Below are 20,425 nucleotides of genomic sequence, written 5' to 3' on the forward strand. Positions count from 1 at the left end.
ATGACAAACACCTCAGGTCACTAGTTTATACAGACAAGCTGTCTTCATCAGGGTATAATGACAAACACTGCAGGTCACTAGTTTATACAGACAAGCTGTCTTCATCAGGGTATAATGACAAACACTGCAGGTCACTAGTTTATACAGACAAGCTGTCTTCATCAGGGTATAATGACAAACACTGCAGGTCACTAGTTTATACAGACACGCTGTCTTCATCAGGGTATAATGACAAACACTGCAGGTCACTAGTTTATACAGACACGCTGTCTTCATCAGGGTGTAATGACAAACACTGCAGGTCACTAGTTTATACAGACAAGCTGTCTTCATCAGGGTGTAATGACAAACACTGCAGGTCACTAGTTTATGTAGTGTCAAAGGACACACAGGTGTCTGTAATCATGGCTGGGTGTGGCCTGATATCATTGGTTAATTGTTAGACATAAATACGTACTGTTCACTCCCTGCAAGTGGATTCATCTTGTTTATCCCCACTGAACCTCGCTTTTCCTGCGTTCACTTCAATAGCAGAGTGAACAAGACCTGGAAGTGTGGCAATGTGAGACTAACTCCCATACCATACACGCTCTCTCAAGTTTCAGTAATAAAACTACAGTATGTAGAAACTAAACAAAAGTAAATCACTTTTAATACTTAAAGTAAAGCCTATTATTTTATAGCATTGTAGGTTTGATTGAATTCCATCTTTATACCTTACTTTTTACATTTCTCTGTGATCCTCTTTGCAGTTGCTGATGTCGGTCTTTGAGAACAGTATGAAGGAACGCATCATCACAGAGAACGAGTCTTTTGATTGGGAGAAGGGAGGGACGGATGGAGTGCCTCTGTCCACCTGCACGTCAACACCCCCTCAACAGAACACACGACAGACCCCCGCTGTGGTCGGGTAAGGGAATCAAAATGAGCTATTTAGCTTTATTACAAACGCATCAAAATAAAGATGATGGCTGACGTTTTACATGTCTCTAACCGACTGTGTTTTTTTGTTCGTTTCTTTGTGTTGTATGTAACTTATTTTTTTACTTGTTTTGTACATAATGTTGCTATTACCGTCGCTTATGACCGAAAAGATATTCTGGACATCAGAACTGCAATTACTCACCACGAACTGGCAGAATCCTTTTTTTCCTTTGACGAGTCCGACGAGCCCGACGTGAATGACATACTGCTTTCCCGGGAACAGGCCCAGATGCCCGTCATTTGCGTAAAGAGAAGGCAGAGAAAAAGGGGCCGGAGGGCGGGCTGCCTTTTGAGAATTTGTAGGCGATCTAATAAACCCCCACTGCATTCCATTCTGCTTGCAGACGTGCAATCTTTGGAAAATAAAATCGATGACCTACGTGGAAGATTAAACTACCAACGGGACATTCAAAACTGTAATATTTAATGCTTCACAGAGTCATGGCTGAACGACGACATTATCAACATACAGCTGGCTGGTTATTCGCTGTATCAGCAGGATAGAACAGTGGCGTCTGGTAAGACAAGGGGCGGCGGACTGTATTTTTGTAAATAACAGCTGGTGCTCGATATCTAAGGAAGTCTCGAGGTTTTGCTCGTCTGTGGTAGAGTATCTCATGATAAGCTGTAGACCACACCATCTACCTAGAGAGTTTTCATCTGTATTTTTTGTAGCTGTCTACATACCACCACAGACTGAAGCTGGAACTAAGACCGCACTCAATGAGCTGTATTCCGCAATAAGCAAACAGGAAAACGCTCACCCAGAGGCGGCACTCCTAGTGGCCGCGGACTTTAATGCAGGGAAACTTAAATCTGTCTTACCAAATTTCTATCAGCATGTTAAATGTGCAACCAGAGGGATAAAAACTCTAGACCACCTTTACTCCACACACAGAGTCGCATACAAAGCTCTCCCTCGCCCTCCATTTGGCAAATCTGACCATAATTCTATCCTCCTGGTTCCTGAATAGTGGTCAGATGAAGCAGATGCTAAGCTACAGGACTGTTTTGCTAGCACAGACTGGAATATGTTTTGGTATTCCTCCGATGGCATTGAGGAGTACACCACATCAGTCATTGGCTTCATCAATAAGTGCATCGATGACGTCGTCCCCACGGTGACCATACGTACATACCCCAACCAGAAGCCATGGATTACAGGCAACATTCGCACTGAGCTAAAGGCTAGAGCAGCCGCTTTCAAGGAGCGGGACTCTAACCCGGAAGCTTATAAGAAATCCCGCTATGCCCTCCGACGAACCATCAAAAAGGCAAAACGTCAATGCAGGACTAAGATCGAATCGTACTACACCGGCTCTGACACTTGTCGGATGTGGCAAGGCTTGCAAACAATTACAGACTACAAGGGGAGGCACAGCCGAGAGCTGCCCAGTGACACGAGCCTACCAGACGAGCTAAACTACTGATATGCTCGCTTCGAGGCAAATAACACTGAAAAATGCATGAAAGCACCAGCTGTTCAGCAAGACTGTATGATCACGCTCTCCGCAGCCGATGTGAGTAAGACCTTTAAACAGGTCAACATTCACAAGGCCGCAGGGCCAGACGGATTACCAGGATGTGTACTGCGAGCATGCACTGACCAACTGGCAAGTGTCTTCACTAACATTTTCAACCTCTCCCTGTCCGAGTCTGTAATACCAACATGTTTTAGCAGACCAGCATAGTCCCTGTGCCGAAGAACACTAAGGCAACCTGCCTAAATGACTACCGACCCGTAGCACTCACATCTGTAGCCATGAAGTGCTTTGAAAGGTTGGTCATTGCTCACATCAACACCATTATCCCAGAAACCCTGGACCCACTCCACTTTGCATACCGCCCAAACAAGTTTGCCGATGACACAACAGTGTTAGGCATGATCACCGACAACGACGAGACAGCCTATAGGGAGGAGGTCAGAGACCTGGCTGTGTGGTGCCAGGACAACAACCTCTCCCTCAACGTGATCAAGACAAAAAAGATGATTGTGGACTACAGGAAAAAGAGGACCGAATGGAGCAGGTTGAGAGCTTCAAATTCCTTGGTGTCCACATCACCAACAAACTAACATGGTCCAAGCACACCAAGACAGTCATGAAGAGGGCACGACAAAACCTATTCCCCCTCAGGAGACTGATAAGATTTGGCATGTGTCCTCAGATCCTCAAAAGGTTCTACAGCTGCACCATCGAGAGCATCCTAACTGGTTGCATCACTGCCTGGAATGGCAACTGCTTAGCCTCCGACCGCAAGGCACTACAGAGGGTAGTGCGTACGGCCCAGTACATCACTAGGGCCAAGCTTCCTGCCATCCTAGACCTCAATACCAGGTGGTGTCAGAGGAAGGCCCTAAACATTGTCAAAGACTCCAGCCACCCAAGTCATAGACTGTTCTCCCTGCTGCCACATGGCAAGCGGTACCAGAGCGCCAATTCTAGGTCCAAGAGGCTTCTAAACAGCTTCTACCCCAAAGCCATAAGACTCCTGAACATCTAATCAAATGGCTACCCAGACTATTTGCATTGCCCCCCCCCCCCCCCCCATTTTACACCGCTGCTACTCTCTGTTGTTATCATCTATGCATAGTCAGTTTAATAACTCTACCTACATGTACATATTACCTCAATTACCTCAACTAACCAGTTCCCCCACACATTGACTCTGTACCGGTACCCCCACTGTATATAGTCTCGCTATTGTTATTTTACTGCTGCTCTTTAGTTACTTGTTACTTTTTATTTCTTATTCTTATTCGTATTTAACTTTTTTTAAACTGTATTGTTGGTTAGGGGTTCGAAAGTAAGCATTTCACTGTAAGGTCTACACCTGTTGAATTAAAATTTGATTTGATTTGAACAGTGTATCCTCTACTTATCAACAAGATTAAACAGCAGAAAGAAATTCAAATGGGATCACACTTAAGAACATTTTGGACACATTAATATTAAATATTAAAACATCCAGCTAGCCAAGAGATTGTACAATTCCCATTACCTGTAGCCTAATTTACATAAAAAATCCGGAAGCAAATAGTCCAAAACTGGGTTGTGATAATTCATTCAGGATTAGAATGCAACTATGAGAATTTGTAGCACACTGTTTGCATTTGAAATGGTACAGGATATTTTCGACAACACAAATGTATTTAATCGCCTGGTCGTTTTGTAAAAGAGAATGTGTTCTCAATAACTTACCTGGTTAAATAAAGGCAATCAATAAATAAATAGTAAAAACATCAGTGTATGTTCTGTGCTTTCCCAGGGTGGTGAACGTGACTCTGATTCCTGGGGAGCTGCCGAGGGAGAACACAGATGACGTTCTACAAGATGAGCACCTGAGTGACCAGGAGAATGCTCCACCTGCAGTACCTAGCAGGCCTTGCGAGGGGACACGACCCCAGGCGGAAGGCGAGGCGTGGAACGACACCGACTTCAACCGCAACCAACTCAGGATCAGCATCAGCAAGGTACAGGAGGGAACATCTAATACATCCTCTGTGTATCTCGCTTTGGTGATGGCAGCACTGTAAAACATGGCCTTACGTTCTTTAAATATACTCAAACGTTAGAAATAAATTAAAAGGGCTAGTTTACTTTCTTGATGGTTTTCAATTGCCATCTATTACGCTCAGAGGATATAGACATACCTGGTTGTACATAGAGCAAGACATATATTTCAGGTACTGTGTTTACCATGAATTTACAGTGCTCAAACATGGTAAAGCAAATAGTAACGCATTTACAGTACAATTCAAGCTGCTATATACCTATAATACTTATTTGAAATTAGTCAACAGAATAGGTCTAACTCTTGACAGTGCTTTCTAGCAGTGGTAACCCTAGAAACCCTCATTCCCCCAGGGACAGTTGGCTGTGGAGGAGGAGCCTGCTAGAGGGGTATGTCCTGAGGCCCCTGTGGGTGGAGCTCCCCCAGAAATGACTGGTGCTCAGGTCTGCGCTCTGCGGTACCGGAGGATCAACAGCCCAGAGTCAGACCGTCTGTCCGCCGCAGATGGGAGACCAGACGTCTACGATAAACGAGGGTGAGCGCTCTATTCAGTGCAGACAAGTTATAATACACTTTTGTGCAGATGTATACTTTCTGTACACCATACATGCATGAAATTGATTTTATAAAGACCTTTTTGCATCAGCACCAGCCTTAAAATCAAATAAAATTTTATTTGTCACATGCGCCGAATACAACATTGAAATGCTTACTTACCAACAATGCAGTTTTAAGAAAATACTTTTTTTGAAAGTAAGCGATAAGAGTAACAAATAATTAAAGAGCAGTAAATAACAATAGCGGAGCTATATACAGAGGGTATCGGTACAGAGTCAATGTGCGGGGGCACCAGTGTGGAGGTAATTGAGATAATATGTACACGTAGGTAGAATTATTAAAGTGACTATGTATATATAATAACAGAAAGTAGCAGCAGTGTAGAGGGGGGGGGCAATGCAAATAGTCTGGGTAGGCATTTGATTAGCTGTTCAGGAGTCTTATGGCTTGGGGGTAGCTGTTTAGAAGCCTCTTGGACCTAGATTTGGCGCTCCAGTACCGCTTGCCATGCGGAAGCAGAGAGAAGAGTCTATGACTAGGGTGGCTGGAGTCTTTGACAATTTTTAGGTCCTTCCTCTGACACCGCCTGGTATAGAGGTTCTAGGTTGCAATAAGCTTGGCCCCGGTGATGTACTGGGCCGTACGCACTACCCTCAGTAGTGACTTGCGGTCGGAGGCCGAGCAGTTGCCATACCAGGTGGGGATGCTCTCGATGGTGCAGCTGTTAAACCCTTTGAAGATACATGCCAAATCTTCTCAGTCTCCTGAGTTGGAATAGGTTTTGTCATGCCTTCTTCATGACTGTCTTGGTGTGCTTGAACCATGTTAGTTTGTTGGTAATGTGGACACCAAGGAACTTGAATCTCTCAACCTGCTCCACTACAGCCCCATCCATGAGAATGGGGGCATGTTCAGTCCTCCTTTTCCTGTAGTTCACAATCATCTCCTTTGTCTTGATCATGTTGAGGGAGAGGTTGTTGTCCTTGCACCACACAGTCAGGTCTCTGACCTCTTCCCTATTTTTGTATTTATTTTACCTTTATTTAAATAGGCAAGTCAGTTAAGAACAAATTGTTATTTTCAATGAGAGACTAGGAACAGTGGGTTATCTGCCTTGTTCAGGGGCAGAATGACAGATTTTTACCTTGTCAGCTCGGGGATTCGATCTTGCAACCTTTCGGTTACTAGTCCAACGCTCTAACCACTAGGCTACCTGCCGCCCATGTGTCGGTGATCAGGCCTACCCCTGTTGTGTCATCAGCAAACTTAATGATGGTGTTGGAGTCATGCCTGGCCGTGCAGTCATGAGTGAATCAATCAATCAATCAATGTTTTTTAAAGCCCTTTTTACATCAGCTGATGTCACAAAGTGCTATATAGAAACTCAGCCTAAAACCTCAAACAGCAAGCAATGCAGATGTAGAAGCACTGTGGTTAGGAAAAACTCCCTAGAAAGGCAGGAACCTAGGAATAAACCTAGAGAGGAACCAGGCTCTGAGGGGTGGCCAGTCCTCTTCTGGCTGTGCCGGGTGGAGATTAGAACAATACCTGGCCAAGATGTTCAAACGTTCATAGATGACCAGCAGGGTCAAATAATAATCATCACAGTGGTTGTAGAGGGTGCAACAGGTCAGCACCTCAGGAGTAAATTAGCAGTAAAACCTTGATTGGCTTTTCATAGCCGATCATTCAGAGTTAGGGACAGCAGGTGCGGTAGAGAGAGTTGAAAACAGCAGGTCCGGAACAAGGTAGCACGTCCGGGGAACAGGTCAGGGTTCCATAGCCGCAGGCAGAACAGTTGAAACTGGAGCAGCAGCACAACCAGGTGGACTGGGGACAGCAAGGAGTCATCAGGCCAGGTAGTCCTGAGGCATGGTTCTAGGGCTCAGGTCCTCCGAGAGAAGAGAAAGAGAGAAAGTGAGAGAGAGAATCAGAGGGAGCATACTTAAATTCACACAGGATACCGGATAAGACAGGAGAAATACTCCAGATATAACAGACTGACCCTAGCCCCCGACGCATAATTACTGGAGGCTGAGACAGGAGGGGTCTGGAGACTCTGTGGCCCCATCCTACTATACCCCCAGGCAGGATATAACCCCACCCACTTTGCCAAAGCACAGCCCCCACACCACTACAGGGATATCTTCAACCACCAACTTACTACCGTGAGACAAGGCTGAGTAGCCCACAAAGATCGTCGCCACGGCACGAACCCGAGGGGGCGCCAACCCAGACAGCAAGATCACGTCAGAGACTCAACCCACTCAAGTGACGCACCACTCCTAGGGACGGCAATGAAGAGCACCAGTAAGCCAGTGACTCAGCCCCCATAATAGGGTTAGAGGCAGAGAATCCCAGTGGAGAGAGGGGAACCGGCCAGGCAGAGACAGCAAAGGTGGATCGTCGCTCCAGTGCCTTTCCGTTCACCTTCACCATTCCATAAAAACTTAGCTCTATAGGAGAAAGCCCTGCCTCCAGCTGTTGCTTAGAAATTCTAGGGACAATAAGGAGGCCTGCGTCTTTTGACCGTAGCGTACGTGTAGGTATGTACGGCAGGACCAAATCGGAAAGATAGATAGGAGCAAGCCCATGTAATACTTTGTAGGTTAGCAGTAAAACCTTGAAATCAGCCCTAGCCTTAACAGGAAGACAGTGTAGAGAGGCTAGCACTGGAGTAATATGACCACATTTTTGCCTCTAGTCAAGATTCTAGCAGCCGTGTTTAGCACAAACTGAAGTTTATTTAGTGCTTTATCCGGGTACCCGGAGAGTAGAGCATTGCAGTAGTCTAATCTAGAAGTGACAAAAGCATGGATTAATTTTTCTGCATAATTTTCGGACAGAAAGTTTCTGATTTTTGTAATGTTACGTAGATGGAAAAAAGCTGTCCTTTTGATATGTTCGTCAAAACGAAGTTTTGATATGTTCGTCAAAAGAGAGATCAGGGTCCAGAGTAACGCTGAGGTCCTTTACAGTTTTATTTGAGAGGACTGTACAACCATCCAGATTAATTGTCAGGTTCAACAGAAGATCTCTTTGTTTCTTGGGACCAAGAACTAGCATCTCTGTTTGTCTGAGTTTAAAAGTAAAACATTTTCCGCCATCCACTTCCTTATGTCTGAAACACAGGCTTCCAAGGAGGGCAATGTTGGGTCTTCACCATGTTTCATCGAAATGTACAGCTGTGTATCGTCTGCATAGCAGTCATGAGTGCACAGGGAGTACAGGAGGGGACTGAGCACGCACCCCTGAGGGGCCCCCGTGTTGAAGATCAGTGTGGTGGATGTGTTGTTACCTACCCTTACCACCTGGGGGCGGCCCGTCAGGAAGTCCAGGATCCAGTTGCAGAGGGAGGTGTTTAGTCCCAGGGTCCTTAGCTTAGTGATGAGCTTTGAGGGCACTTTGGTGTTGAACGCTGAGCTGTAGTCAATGAATAGCATTCTCACATAGGTGTTCCTTTTGTCCAGGAGGGAAAGGGCAGTGTGGAGTGCAATAGAGATAGCATCATCTGTGGATCTGTTGGTGTGGTATGCAAATTGGAGTGCGTCTAGGGTTTCTGGGATAATGGTGCTGATGTGAGCCATGACCAGCCTTTCAAAGCACTTCATGGCTACAGACGTGAGTGCTACGGGTCGGTAGTCATTTAGGCAGGTTGCCTTAGTGTTCTTGGGCACAGGGACTATGGTGGTCTGCTTGAAACATGTTGTTATTACAGACTCAGACAGGGAGAGGTTGAAAATATCAGTGAAGACACTTGCCAGTTGGTCAGCGCATGCTTGGAGTACACGTCCTGGTAATCCGTCTGGCCCTGCGGCCTTGTGAATGTTGACCTGTTTAAAGGTCTTACTCACATCTGCTGCGGAGAGCATGTTCACACAGTCGTCTGGAACAGCTGATGCTGTCATGCATGTTTCAGTGTTACTTGCCTCAAGGCGAGCATAGAAGTTATTTAGCTCGTCTGGTAGGCTCATGTCACTGGGCAGCTCTCGGCTGTACCTCCCTTTGTAGTCTGTAATAGTTTGCCTGCCCTCCCACATCCGACGAGCGTTGGAGCCAGTGTAGTACGATTTGATCTTAGTCCTGTATTGACGCTTTGCCTGTTTGATGATTCGCCGGAGGGAATAGCGGGATTTCTTATAAGCTTCCAGGTTAGAGTCCCGCTCCTTGAAAGCGGCAGCTCCTTGAAAGCGGCAGCTTATACCCCAAAGAGCAAGCAATGCAGAGGCAGAAACACAGTGGCTAAGACAAACTCCCTGGAACGCAGGAACCTAGGAAGAAAGCTAGAGAGGAACCAGGCACAGAAGGGTGGCCTGTCCTCTTCTTGCTGTACCGGTGGAGATTTAAGAGTACGTGTGACCATTAAGGCCAGATCATTTTTTCAAGATGTTCAAACGTTCATAGATGACCAGCATGATCAGATAGTAACCATGATGGCTATAGAGCAGCCATGCTCAACAGGCGGTCCGGATCTGGACCCAGAATGGGGTCAATACGGCCCGCAGGTCCCGACTCAGAAAGAAAAGAAGAGAGATAGAGGGGGATTAGTGGGAGAATGCATTAGATCACAGTACACCAGATAAGACAGGCTGACCCTAGCCCCCTGGCACATACAAACTATTGCAGCATAACTACTGGGGACTGAGACACATGGGTCAGGAGACACTGTGGCCCCGTCCAACGTCACCCCTGGACGGGGCCAACCAGGAAGGTGTTAACCCCAACCACTCTTCCAAAGCTCAGCCCTCACACCACTTTAACCTAGAACCGCCTGACCTTTCAGCCTATAAGTACACACTAGAGAATGTTGCCGGTCTTCCTCTTTAGCATATGCATCAGATGCATATAAATCTGCAAGATGCAGCAACATTATATTTGTGTAAATACAGTGCACTTGGAAAGTATTCAGACCCCTTGACTTTTTCCACATTTTGTTACGTTACAACCTTATTCTAAAATTGATTAAATAATTTCCCCCCCCAAATCAATCTACACACAATACCCCATAATGACAAAGCAAAAACTGGTTTTTAGAATTTTTTGCAAATGTATAAAAAATAAAAAGCTGAAATATCACATTTACATAAGTATTCAGACACTTTACTCAATACTTTGTTGAAGCAACTTTGGCAGCGATTACAGCCTTGAGTCTTCTTGGGAATGACGCTACAAGCTTGGCACATCTGTATTTGGGAGTTTTTCCCATTCTTCTCTGCAGATCCTCTCAAGCTCTGTCAGGTTGGATGGGGAGCGTCACTGCACAGCTATTTTCAGGAACTCTCCAAAGATGTTCGATCGGGTTCAAGTCCGGGCTCTGGCTGGGCCACTCAAGGACATTCAGAAACTTGTCCCGAAGCCACTCCTGCATTATCTTGGCTGTGTGCTTAGGGCCGTTGTCCTGTTGGAAGGGGAACCTTCACCCCAGTCTGAGGTCCTGAGTGCTCTGGAGCAGGTTTTCCTTAAGGATCTCTCTATACTTTGCTCCGTTCATCTTTCCCTCAATCCTAACTAGATTCCCAGTCCCTGCCGCTGTAAAACATCCCCACAGCATGATGCTGCCACCACCATACTTCACCGTAGGTTTCTTTCAGACGTGACGCTTGGCATTCAGGCCAAAGAGTTCAAACTTGGTTTCATCAGACCAGAGAATCTTGTTTCTCATGGTCTGACAGTCCTTTAGTTACCATTTTGGCAAACTCCAAGCGGGCTTTCATGTGCCTTTTACTGAGGAGTGGCTTCTGTCTGGCTGCTCTACCATAAAGGCCGAAAAACCTGTTTTCGCTTTGTGATTATGGGGTATTGTGTGTAGATTGAAGAAAAAAATGTTGAGTAAGTCAAGGGGTCTGAATACTTTTCAAATGCACTGTTTATAAAAAATATATATATATATAATTATTTATTTTTATTTGATAAAGTGATGCTCCTTTGCATGCATCTGTAAATTACAAGATACACCCATCTCTTCATGTACAATTTAACAACTGATAGGCCTAATATTGTCACTCATCAGATTATTATCCATTTAATCTTGTCTATAGGCTAAGTCTTATTACGTGTGAAATTAGTTTTGGTATAGTTTAGGTGTAATTTCGGTATAGTTTTGGTATAGTTTAGGTGTAGTTTCGGTATAGTTTCGGTATAGTTTAGGTGTAGTTTCGGTATAGTTTTGGTATAGTTTAGGTGTAGTTTCGGTATAGTTTAGGTGTAGTTTCGGTATAGTTCTGGTATAGTTTAGGTGTAGTTTCGGTATAGTTTCGGTATAGTTTTGGTATAGTTTAGGTATAGTTTTGGTATAGTTTAGGTGTAGTTTAGGTGTAGTTTCGGTATAGTTCTGGTATAGTTTAGGTGTAGTTTCGGTATAGTTTTGGTATAGTTTAGGTGTAGTTTAGGTGTAGTTTCGGTATAGTTTTGGTGTAGTTTCGGTATAGTTTAGGTGTAGTTTCGGTATAGTTCTGGTATAGTTTAGGTGTAGTTTCGGTATAGTTTTGGTATAGTTTAGGTGTAGTTTTGATGGGCAGACTGACTGGCATCGTTTGTTTCCCCCTCATCAAGTTGGATGCAGTCAAGGATATGTTTTGCATTATTCTAAAGTTCCACTGCAACACACAGCATGTTTTGGTTTCCCTTACAATACATTTGTAATAGAGTTACAGTAAATAAAACAGTCCTGTAACGGCTTCCTTTTACAAAAGAACGTGTAAAAGACAATGGTATCAACCTGCAAGGCGTTCAGTCAAATTATTAACATGAGCGCCAACGTTAATGAATAGGCATAACACAAACTCATCATTACACTATTGTTGTTTTAAATTAAACCTCTTCACCCTCCTTATCGTTCAGTTAGGCCTCATTTAAATTACATTATGAAGTAAGGTGCTCAAGTTTCCATTTTTCATTCATTCAGTGAGGAGAGAGAGAAGCATTAGCGCCTGGCTGGGTACCAGCGTCCTACAGCACATTATCTTGGCTGATTTGAGTTAGGAATAGGTGTGAAAACAACAGGTAAAAATGCTCCAAATACTTTTCTGTTTGTGATTAAAAAGGTCTGAAAATTAGCAGTGTAAAATACAAACATTTAGGAAAAGTCAGGGAAGGAGCAGGACATTTTTTTTTTTTGGTTGATTCTTTTATTTATTTACAAAATGAAATTAAAATTAAAAGGCGGTTCTAGTGTTAAGGGATGTGAACAGACCACTAACTTACTACCCTGAGACAAGGTTGAGTATAACCCAGGAAGATCTCCCCCACACATCTATTCACACACTCACACACACACACACACACACACACACACACACACACACACACACACACACACACTGAAAATGCATTAAAACACAACACACATACATACACACAGTCAAATTACCAAGGTTTTGGATAGTGATTGTTTGGTCTCCCCACCAGTTCTCGTATGGACATCCTGGGATCCCCGTCCCGCTACGTGCACTCCTCCCAGCCGGCCCAGATGCACTCCCTGGAGGGAGGAGGTGGGGACCGGCAGGGTGGCGGTGGGAGACCAGGCCAGGAGGTCTCCGCTGCCTCCGCGGCTGACCCCGAGGCCCACAGTAACGCCTTCATCCGGTCTGTACCACTCGCCGAGGAGGAAGACTTTGACAGCAAGGAGTGGGTGATCATTGACAAGGAGACTGAGCTCCAGGACTTCCTGGGTCTCCTGGGCCCGGGTGCCGAGCCCACCACCTCGGGGCCCACCACCGATGAGGAGCCCGAGGAGCTGAAGCCCCTGGATGAACTGGAGGAACGGAGGAGGTTACGGGGAGCTGTAGGTGGAGAGGTGGTGGTGAGGCCTAAGATGCGAGCAGGAGGCATAGTGGCACTTCCGGAAGGGGAGGGGTCTAATGGGGCTAGTCCTGGACACTCGGGTTATCACACTCTGCCTCATAGCCGTGGACACAGACCACGGCCACAGTCGGAGCACTTTGGAGCTCAAGGACAGGTAAGATCAAGGGACTGCGGGGTGGAGAATTGGTGTGTGTCTTGGTGTGTGAGTGTGTTTGTATGGGTTGGGGTCCATTTGAACTGAATTGAAATTCTAATTAAATTGAAATGTACTTGGCCACCTGTCTGTCTTCGTCTGCATCTGTGTTTGTCTTTCTGCGGGTATATGTCTATGTTATCTTGGGCCGTGGGCCATTTCCTGTTATTTCCTGTGTCGACAATGTAACTGGACACAATTTGAATGAATGGTATACTTATTCTTAATCTTCTCAGCCATTGGTAGTTACTTTCTGAAGGTCAATTTATGTACACCCAGTGTTCATTTGACCAATTACAGTGCAGTACATAGCTTACTGTATATTTGCTTCATCTATCCACTGACTAAAGCCTATAATTACCAAGCTGTCATAAAGTCAATGGATAATGTTTTATTTATACCGGTAGTATTGTATTTAATAAGTCATCCAGTGTGTGCAAGAGGACTGCAGATTCCTATCTCCTATGAAGAATGAATTCCCTCCGTCCGGGATACACAGCAGTGTGGAGGAACAGTTATCTGCAATGGTTGAATTCTAGCCATAGTTTTAATAACATTCATTTTGGCAGCTACTGAAATGGGCGGAGCGAAAGTCCCTTGTAGTTTGCGTTTTTTATTGATTTAACCATGATTGTCTCATTGATACAAAGAGTTATTTTGCAAGAGAGACCTGTTCAAGATAGCAGCCATTTCAACCATTTTGTGCTGATGATGCAGGATAATGCTGTTGTGTGAATACATGTTCTGATAGAAGATATGTTATGGGTTAAGACGGTAAACTGCTCCAGACAGCACACAAAAACTGTTTCACAAAACAAGTAGGGATATGTTTCTCCTCTCTCCTCTCTCTCTCTCAGCGCCAAGTCAATCTCAGCCCCTCGGAAACCCCATTAAATATCTTACCAGAACAACTTTGGCCCTGTGCCTGCATATCCATATCCAGTGACAGTTGGCAAACACTGAAATGCTCCAACATCTTTTTTTATCCATTCAAAATAAAACCCAACCCAAACCATTGTGCGTCGGTCTCGTTTATCCCTCCCTAAAAAAAGAGATTGAAAAAAGAGATCCCTCCCCTTATATTTCTGCTGTAGGTGCGTGTGTGTGTGGTGTGCTCACTACAACATGCACACAGACACACAGAGACCCAGACATTACCCTGCCAGCAGAGACAGAGAAGAGACGGAGTCTTCTTGGCCACACCCCCGCCTGATGCCTTTCTCCTCCACTCTTATTGGTCTTTTTCAGTTGGAGGAGGACAGGCCCCACCCCCACCACTCTTTCCCGAGGCCCAACCAATTGAGGAGATTGGCGTCGTACGTGTTCTCGTCCTCTACCCTGGAGACGGAGCAGTATCCCCATGGTAATTCGGAAGCTGGGGCGTTGATCCAGAGAAGCCGCTCTGCCGAGAGCAGCCCCGCCCGTCTCCCCTCGCGGCGTCACATACCCCTGGTACCCGGCAGCCCCGGGGTGTCGCGACCCAGACACTCTGTCCTCAACCTGTCCCGACTCCAGATACAACAGATGCTGGCCAAACTAATGAATAAAACTAATGGATAAAAAAACCAGTAAGGGTTGTAGCTAGCGTTTTTGTGTAACCACATGCAGCGCTTTTTCCCGAACCACAACAGCAACAATACATTCTGCTCCCTCCTCCACCTCGTCACAGAATTAAACACAATCCTGGCTATGTCTAAGTGGACTGGAGGGTTTGACAAAAGGGAATATTACAACAAATATAACTTTTTTATTTATTGTGCAATAAACTGGGGCCCGGCCTGTACCCTGTGCTCCGGATAAGCCTGTAGGATCGGGTTTCGTCCTTCTGGAGGAAATGCAGGCAAGGTCACTGGATACGAACCCCAGGCTCCTAAAATGGCCACTCCACGAGGCATACAGCTCAGTGGATATTGTGGATGTGGAGGGAGAGAATAGAGCTGGGAAGATAAACCGAAGATTATCAACACCGACCGATATTGTTCATTACGATAAGTAGCCTATACTAGAGAAATGTGAAGTTTGAAATGAAATAAGTTTGCTAATATGGGTGATTGTATGGAGCGATTTTAGTGCCAACAGAGCCAAATTCATAGTTAGAAAATTAATGTAACATGCAACGTTGGCTTCAGAAACCGCCTGAAGTTTCTGTTTACCACAGAGAGAGTTTGATTCTGTCTGTTCTCCTCTACCTCTTCGATTCCCACGGGGGGCCAGTACAAAAAAAATAAAAAATGCATGAAATGTATTCACTACTGTAAGTCGCTCTGGATAAGAGCGTCTGCTAAATGACTCAAATGTAAATGTACCTGTCCTGGCTGGCAAAGTACCAGGATGTTGTCTCTGGTTTTGAATCTGAATTTAGAGAACTGAATTTGAAAATTGAATCTGAACGCATCTGAGAAGTTGAATATATGAAACTTTGATCAACTTGAAATGATAGTTTGTAAACTTCATACACAGACAATGAATGCAATATCGGAAAATATTTGAATATTCAATTAAATTGAAAATGAATTTTAAATATTCATTCAATTCAGTTTCAAATCATGAAAAACAATTTCAATTTATGAATTAAATGATTAAATTTGTGCATTACAAATTCAAAAATATTCAATTCAAATGCAATATCCTAATACAAATAAAAAATTATGGAATTCAAATACAATTTCTGTTGGCACTGAAATCACTCCATGTGATCGTTAATGGCTACAACCAAGTTAGTAGTACTAGTAGTTTAAAGGAGAATAAAACAACTGTGGTGCAATTTTTAATAAACGTATCGTTCTTTTTATAGTTTTTGCATCAATTTAGGCAATTTATCGCGATATGGATTTTTGTCTATATCACCCAGCTTTAAAAGAGAAACAGAGTGAGAGATAGGTATTGTGAGAAAAGAGAGAGAGGAGAGAGAGAGAACGATCCACATGTTTCAAAAACTTGTACACCACAGACACTGTACATTCCACTTTACTGTACACTCCACTTTACTGTACATTCCACTTTACTGTACACACCACTTTAATGTACATTCCACTTTACTGTACACTCCACTTTACTGTACATTCCACTTTACTGTACACACCACTTTACTGTACACACCACTTTACTGTACACAACACTTTACTGTACACAACACTTTACTGTACACACCACTTTACTGTACACAACACTTTACACTGACATTTGTTTTTTGAAAGATGCTGGTTTTATTCAAGCACTGAGTATTGTAGCTTTGTTAGAGGGAGACTTTTAGGCAAAGAGTTTTCTGCTCATTTCTGCTCTGCCCAGGCTTTCATCTGCACGTGCTTAAAGTGCTTTAGGACTGGCTTTTGTGTGTGTGTGTGTGTGTGTGTATTACCATCATCACCACAAACACTATTACCCTCTTCATCCTCACGTATTGTTCTTGTTTGATCAAGTTTAAGGTTTTGTTATTTAAAATAACAAAGCATAGCAAAATGTTAAATGGCTATTCCGGATGCTGCTTTACCATAGTCAATGTGCCAGGATGTTGAGATGAACAGAGATTCATTCTATATGATTGTTTACTGTCTGAGGGTCAATTATGGGTCAGTATAGGCAATAGATTGATAGGCAATAGATTGATAAGCAATAGATTGATAGGTAATAGATTCCATCATTTTAGTGGAATGCTGCTTTGTCTTACCGCATATAAATGTTTATAACATGTATGTAGAATGCCTATAACATGTCTATAATATTGTATTATTCATATGCACACAAACAATTGCATCTGGTTTTTTCATGTCGGTTTTGACAGTTTTACCAGTGTTACCAGCAATAATGATTCATTTTTCATAATTTTATAGTTTATAATGTTTATTGTTGTCAATCGTTTAATTTCTCTTGCCTTTGATACTGCTCTTTGGACTCTGGATAGAAGACACAGATCTTGTTGCTTCAAGAACATGCCTTCATTTTGCTGCACCAGTCACAACTATAGATTGTGTGAAATGTCCATATTGTCAATATTTGTTGCTCACTTATGTAATTGTTTAAAAGGAGGGGATTAAGGATGAAATTCAATTGAACCTGTCCTTGCAATGTTTATGCAATGTTTGCTTACAAACGTATCTACTTGTGAGAGGAGTCTACCTGGTAATAGTAGTAGATTTGACTTTTTTAGAAAGGAGAACAGAATTTCTAAACTCCTTTAGTAATAATTGTGTCATGACAGGATAGGAGCAGAAGAAGGGAGACAGAGTAGAGGGAGCAGAAGAAGGGAGACAGAGTAGAGGGAGCAGAAGAAGGGAGACAGTGTATAGGGAGCAGAAGAAGGGAGACAGAGTAGAGGGAGCAGAAGAAGGGAGACAGAGTAGAGAGAGCAGAAGAAGGGAGACAGAGTAGAGAGAGCAGAAGAAGGGAGACAGAGTAGAGGGAGCAGAAGAAGAGAGACAGAGTAGAGAGAGCAGAAGAAGGGAGACAGAGTAGAGAGAGCAGAAGAAGGGAGACAGAGTAGAGGGAGCAGAAGAAGAGAGACAGAGTAGAGAGAGCAGAAGAAGGGAGACAGAGTAGAGAGAGCAGAAGAAGGGAGACAGAGTAGAGAGAGCAGAAGAAGGGAGACAGAGTAGAGAGAGCAGAAGAAGGGAGACAGAGTAGAGAGAGCAGAAGAAGGGAGACAGAGTAGAGGGAGCAGAAGAAGGGAGACAGAGTAGAGAGAGCAGAAGAAGGGAGACAGAGTAGAGAGAGCAGAAGAAGGGAGACAGAGTAGAGGGAGCAGAAGAAGGGAGACAGAGTAGAGAGAGCAGAAGAAGGGAGACAGAGTAGAGGGAGCAGAAGAAGGGAGACAGAGTAGAGGGAGCAGAAGAAGGGAGACAGAGTAGAGAGAGCAGAAGAAGGGAGACAGAGTAGAGGGAGCAGAAGAAGGGAGACAGAGTAGAGGGAGCAGAAGAAGGGAGACAGAGTAGAGGGAGCAGAAGAAGGGAGACATGGTAGAGGGAGCAGAAGAAGGGAGACAGAGTAGAGAGAGCAGAAGAAGGGAGACAGAGTAGAGGGAGCAGAAGAAGGGAGACAGAGTAGAGGGAGCAGAAGAAGGGAGACAGTGTAGAGGGAGAAGAAATAGCTCATGCGAGGATCAAACTGGGATCCATTCTGCAGGGGAATGAAGGCCTTCAGTGCATTCGGAAAGTATTCAGACTCCTTGACTTTTTCCACATACTGTTACATTACAGCCTTATTCTAAAATGTATTAAATAGTTATTTTTCCCTCATTAGTCGACACACAATACCCCATAATGACAAAGAAAAAACTGTTTTTTAGAATTTTTTGCAAATGTATTTTGAAAAACCCGGAAATATCACATTTACATAAGTATTCAGACCCTTTACGCAGTACTTTGTTGAAGCACCTTTGGCAGCAATTACAGCCTCTTGGGTATGACGCTACAAGCTTGGCACACCTATATTGGAGGAGTTTCTCCCATTCTTCTCTGCAAATCCTCTCAAGCTCTGTCAGGTTAGATGGGGAGCGTCGTGGCTCAGCTATTTTCAGGTCTCTCCAGAGATGTTTGATTGGGTTCAAGTATGGGCTCTTGCTGGGCCACTCAAAGACATTCAGAGACTTGTCCCGAAGCCACTCCTGCATTGCCTTGGCTGTGTGATTAGGGTCGTTGTCCTGTTGGAAGGTGAACCTTTGCCCCAGTTTGAGGTCCTGAGCGCTCTGGAGCAGGTTTTCATCAAGGTTCTCTCTTTAGTTTGCTCTGTTCATCTTTCCCTCGATCCTGACTAGTCTCCCAGTCCCTGCCGCTGAAAAATATGCTTCACCGTAGCGATGGTGCCAGGTTTCCTCCAGAAGTGACACATGGCATTCAGGCCAAAGAGTTCAATCTTGGTTTCATCAGACCAGAGAATCTTGTTTCTCATGGTCTGAGAGTCCTTTAGGAGCCTTTTGGCAAACTCCAAGAGGGCTGTCATGTGCCTTTTACTGAGTGGCTTCTGTCTGGCCACTCTAGAAATAAAGGCCTGATTGGTGGAGTGCTGCAGAGATGGTTGTCCTTCTGGAACGTTCTTCCATCTACACAGAGAAACTCTGGAGCTCTGTCAGAGTGACCATCGGGTTCTTGGTCACCTTCCTGACCAAGGCCCTTCTCCCCTGATTTCTCAGTTTGGCCGGGCGGCCAGCTCTAGGAAGAGTCTTTTCATGGTTCCAAACTTCTTCCATTGAAGAATGATGGAGGTCACTGTGTTCTTGCGGACCTTCAATGCTGCAGACAATGTTTGGTACCCTTCCCCAGATCTGTGCCTCGACACAATCCTGTCTCTGAGCTCTATGGATAATTCTTTCAACCTCATGGCTTGGTTTCTGCTCTGACATGCACTGTAAACTGTGGGACCTTATATAGACAGGTGTGTGTCTTTCCAAATCATGTCAAATCAATTGGATTTACCACAGGTGGACTCCAATCAAGTTGTAGAAACATCTCAAGGATTATCAATGGAAACAGGATGCACCTGAGCTCAATTTCGAGTCTCATAGCAAAGGGTCTGAATACTTATGTAAATAATGTTTATTTTTTGTATTTTTTTACATTTGCAAACAAATCTCAAAACCTGTTTTCACTTTGTCATTATGGGGGTATTGTGTGTAGATTGATGAGGGTTTTTATTTATTTAATCCATTTTAGAATAAGGCTGTAACGTAACAAAGTATGGAAAAAGTGAAGGCGCCTGAATACTTTCCGAATGCACTGTATATGGTTCCAGAGGCGAGAGTATCATCCGCCTGCTTTAGGCCAGTAATAGTAGGATTTAACCATAGAGATCCAATAAACATTGATTGATGCGCAATGTTAAATTCAAGTCTTCCTTCCATCAAATCTAAGCCAATATGACACCCATGTCGATGAAACTTTGCAAGTAAACTTGATTGGAGGTACACAACATATTCCCTCCCTCTCATCATGATCCATTTGTATTCTAATTCCTAATTCTATGAATTTAACAGTACCCAACACCGCTCTGTCATTTCATTTGACCGTGGGAAAGAGCTATGCTGCGTAACACCACAATGCAGGTTTAATTGAATTGAGACCATGTATAGATTGTATAATGAGCAAAAAATATCTTATAATACACTTGCCTTTTTGGTCTTCCATCAATTTCACTTTTTCAGAGATCTAATAATGAAACTCACTGAATGTATTTCTCAACCTCTGATTAAGCTCAGTTCTGAGGCTGTATGTATCCAGCATCTCAGAATACAAGTGCTGATCTAAGGTCAGGTACCCCCTGTCCATGTAATCTTATTAATTAGGATTTAAAATGAAAAATGTGTCCTAGATCAGCACTCCTTATCTGAGACGCTTTGTGAATAGGGGCCCTGATCTCAGTCCAGTTCTCACAATAAACAATAAT

The 20,425-nt window shown here is 44.0% G+C and overlaps 1 protein-coding gene across 4 annotated transcripts in view; it reads left to right on the plus strand.

Annotated features, from left to right (window-relative positions):
- The window catches only part of LOC115153338 (tau-tubulin kinase 1), a 39,795-nt gene that overhangs the window by 11,940 nt on the left and 7,430 nt on the right, over positions 1 to 20,425 (plus strand). For all 4 annotated transcript variants that reach the window (XM_029698677.1, XM_029698680.1, XM_029698679.1 and 1 more), the window contains 4 exons: positions 753 to 910; positions 4,252 to 4,456; positions 4,851 to 5,032; positions 12,463 to 13,012. In XM_029698677.1, the coding sequence (XP_029554537.1) occupies positions 753 to 910; positions 4,252 to 4,456; positions 4,851 to 5,032; positions 12,463 to 13,012 (1,095 nt within the window). The remainder of the gene's footprint in view (positions 1 to 752; positions 911 to 4,251; positions 4,457 to 4,850; positions 5,033 to 12,462; positions 13,013 to 20,425) is intronic.

The sequence above is a fragment of the Salmo trutta genome, chromosome 18 (genome assembly GCF_901001165.1).
Source record: "Salmo trutta chromosome 18, fSalTru1.1, whole genome shotgun sequence".
Taxonomy (NCBI): domain Eukaryota; kingdom Metazoa; phylum Chordata; class Actinopteri; order Salmoniformes; family Salmonidae; genus Salmo; species Salmo trutta.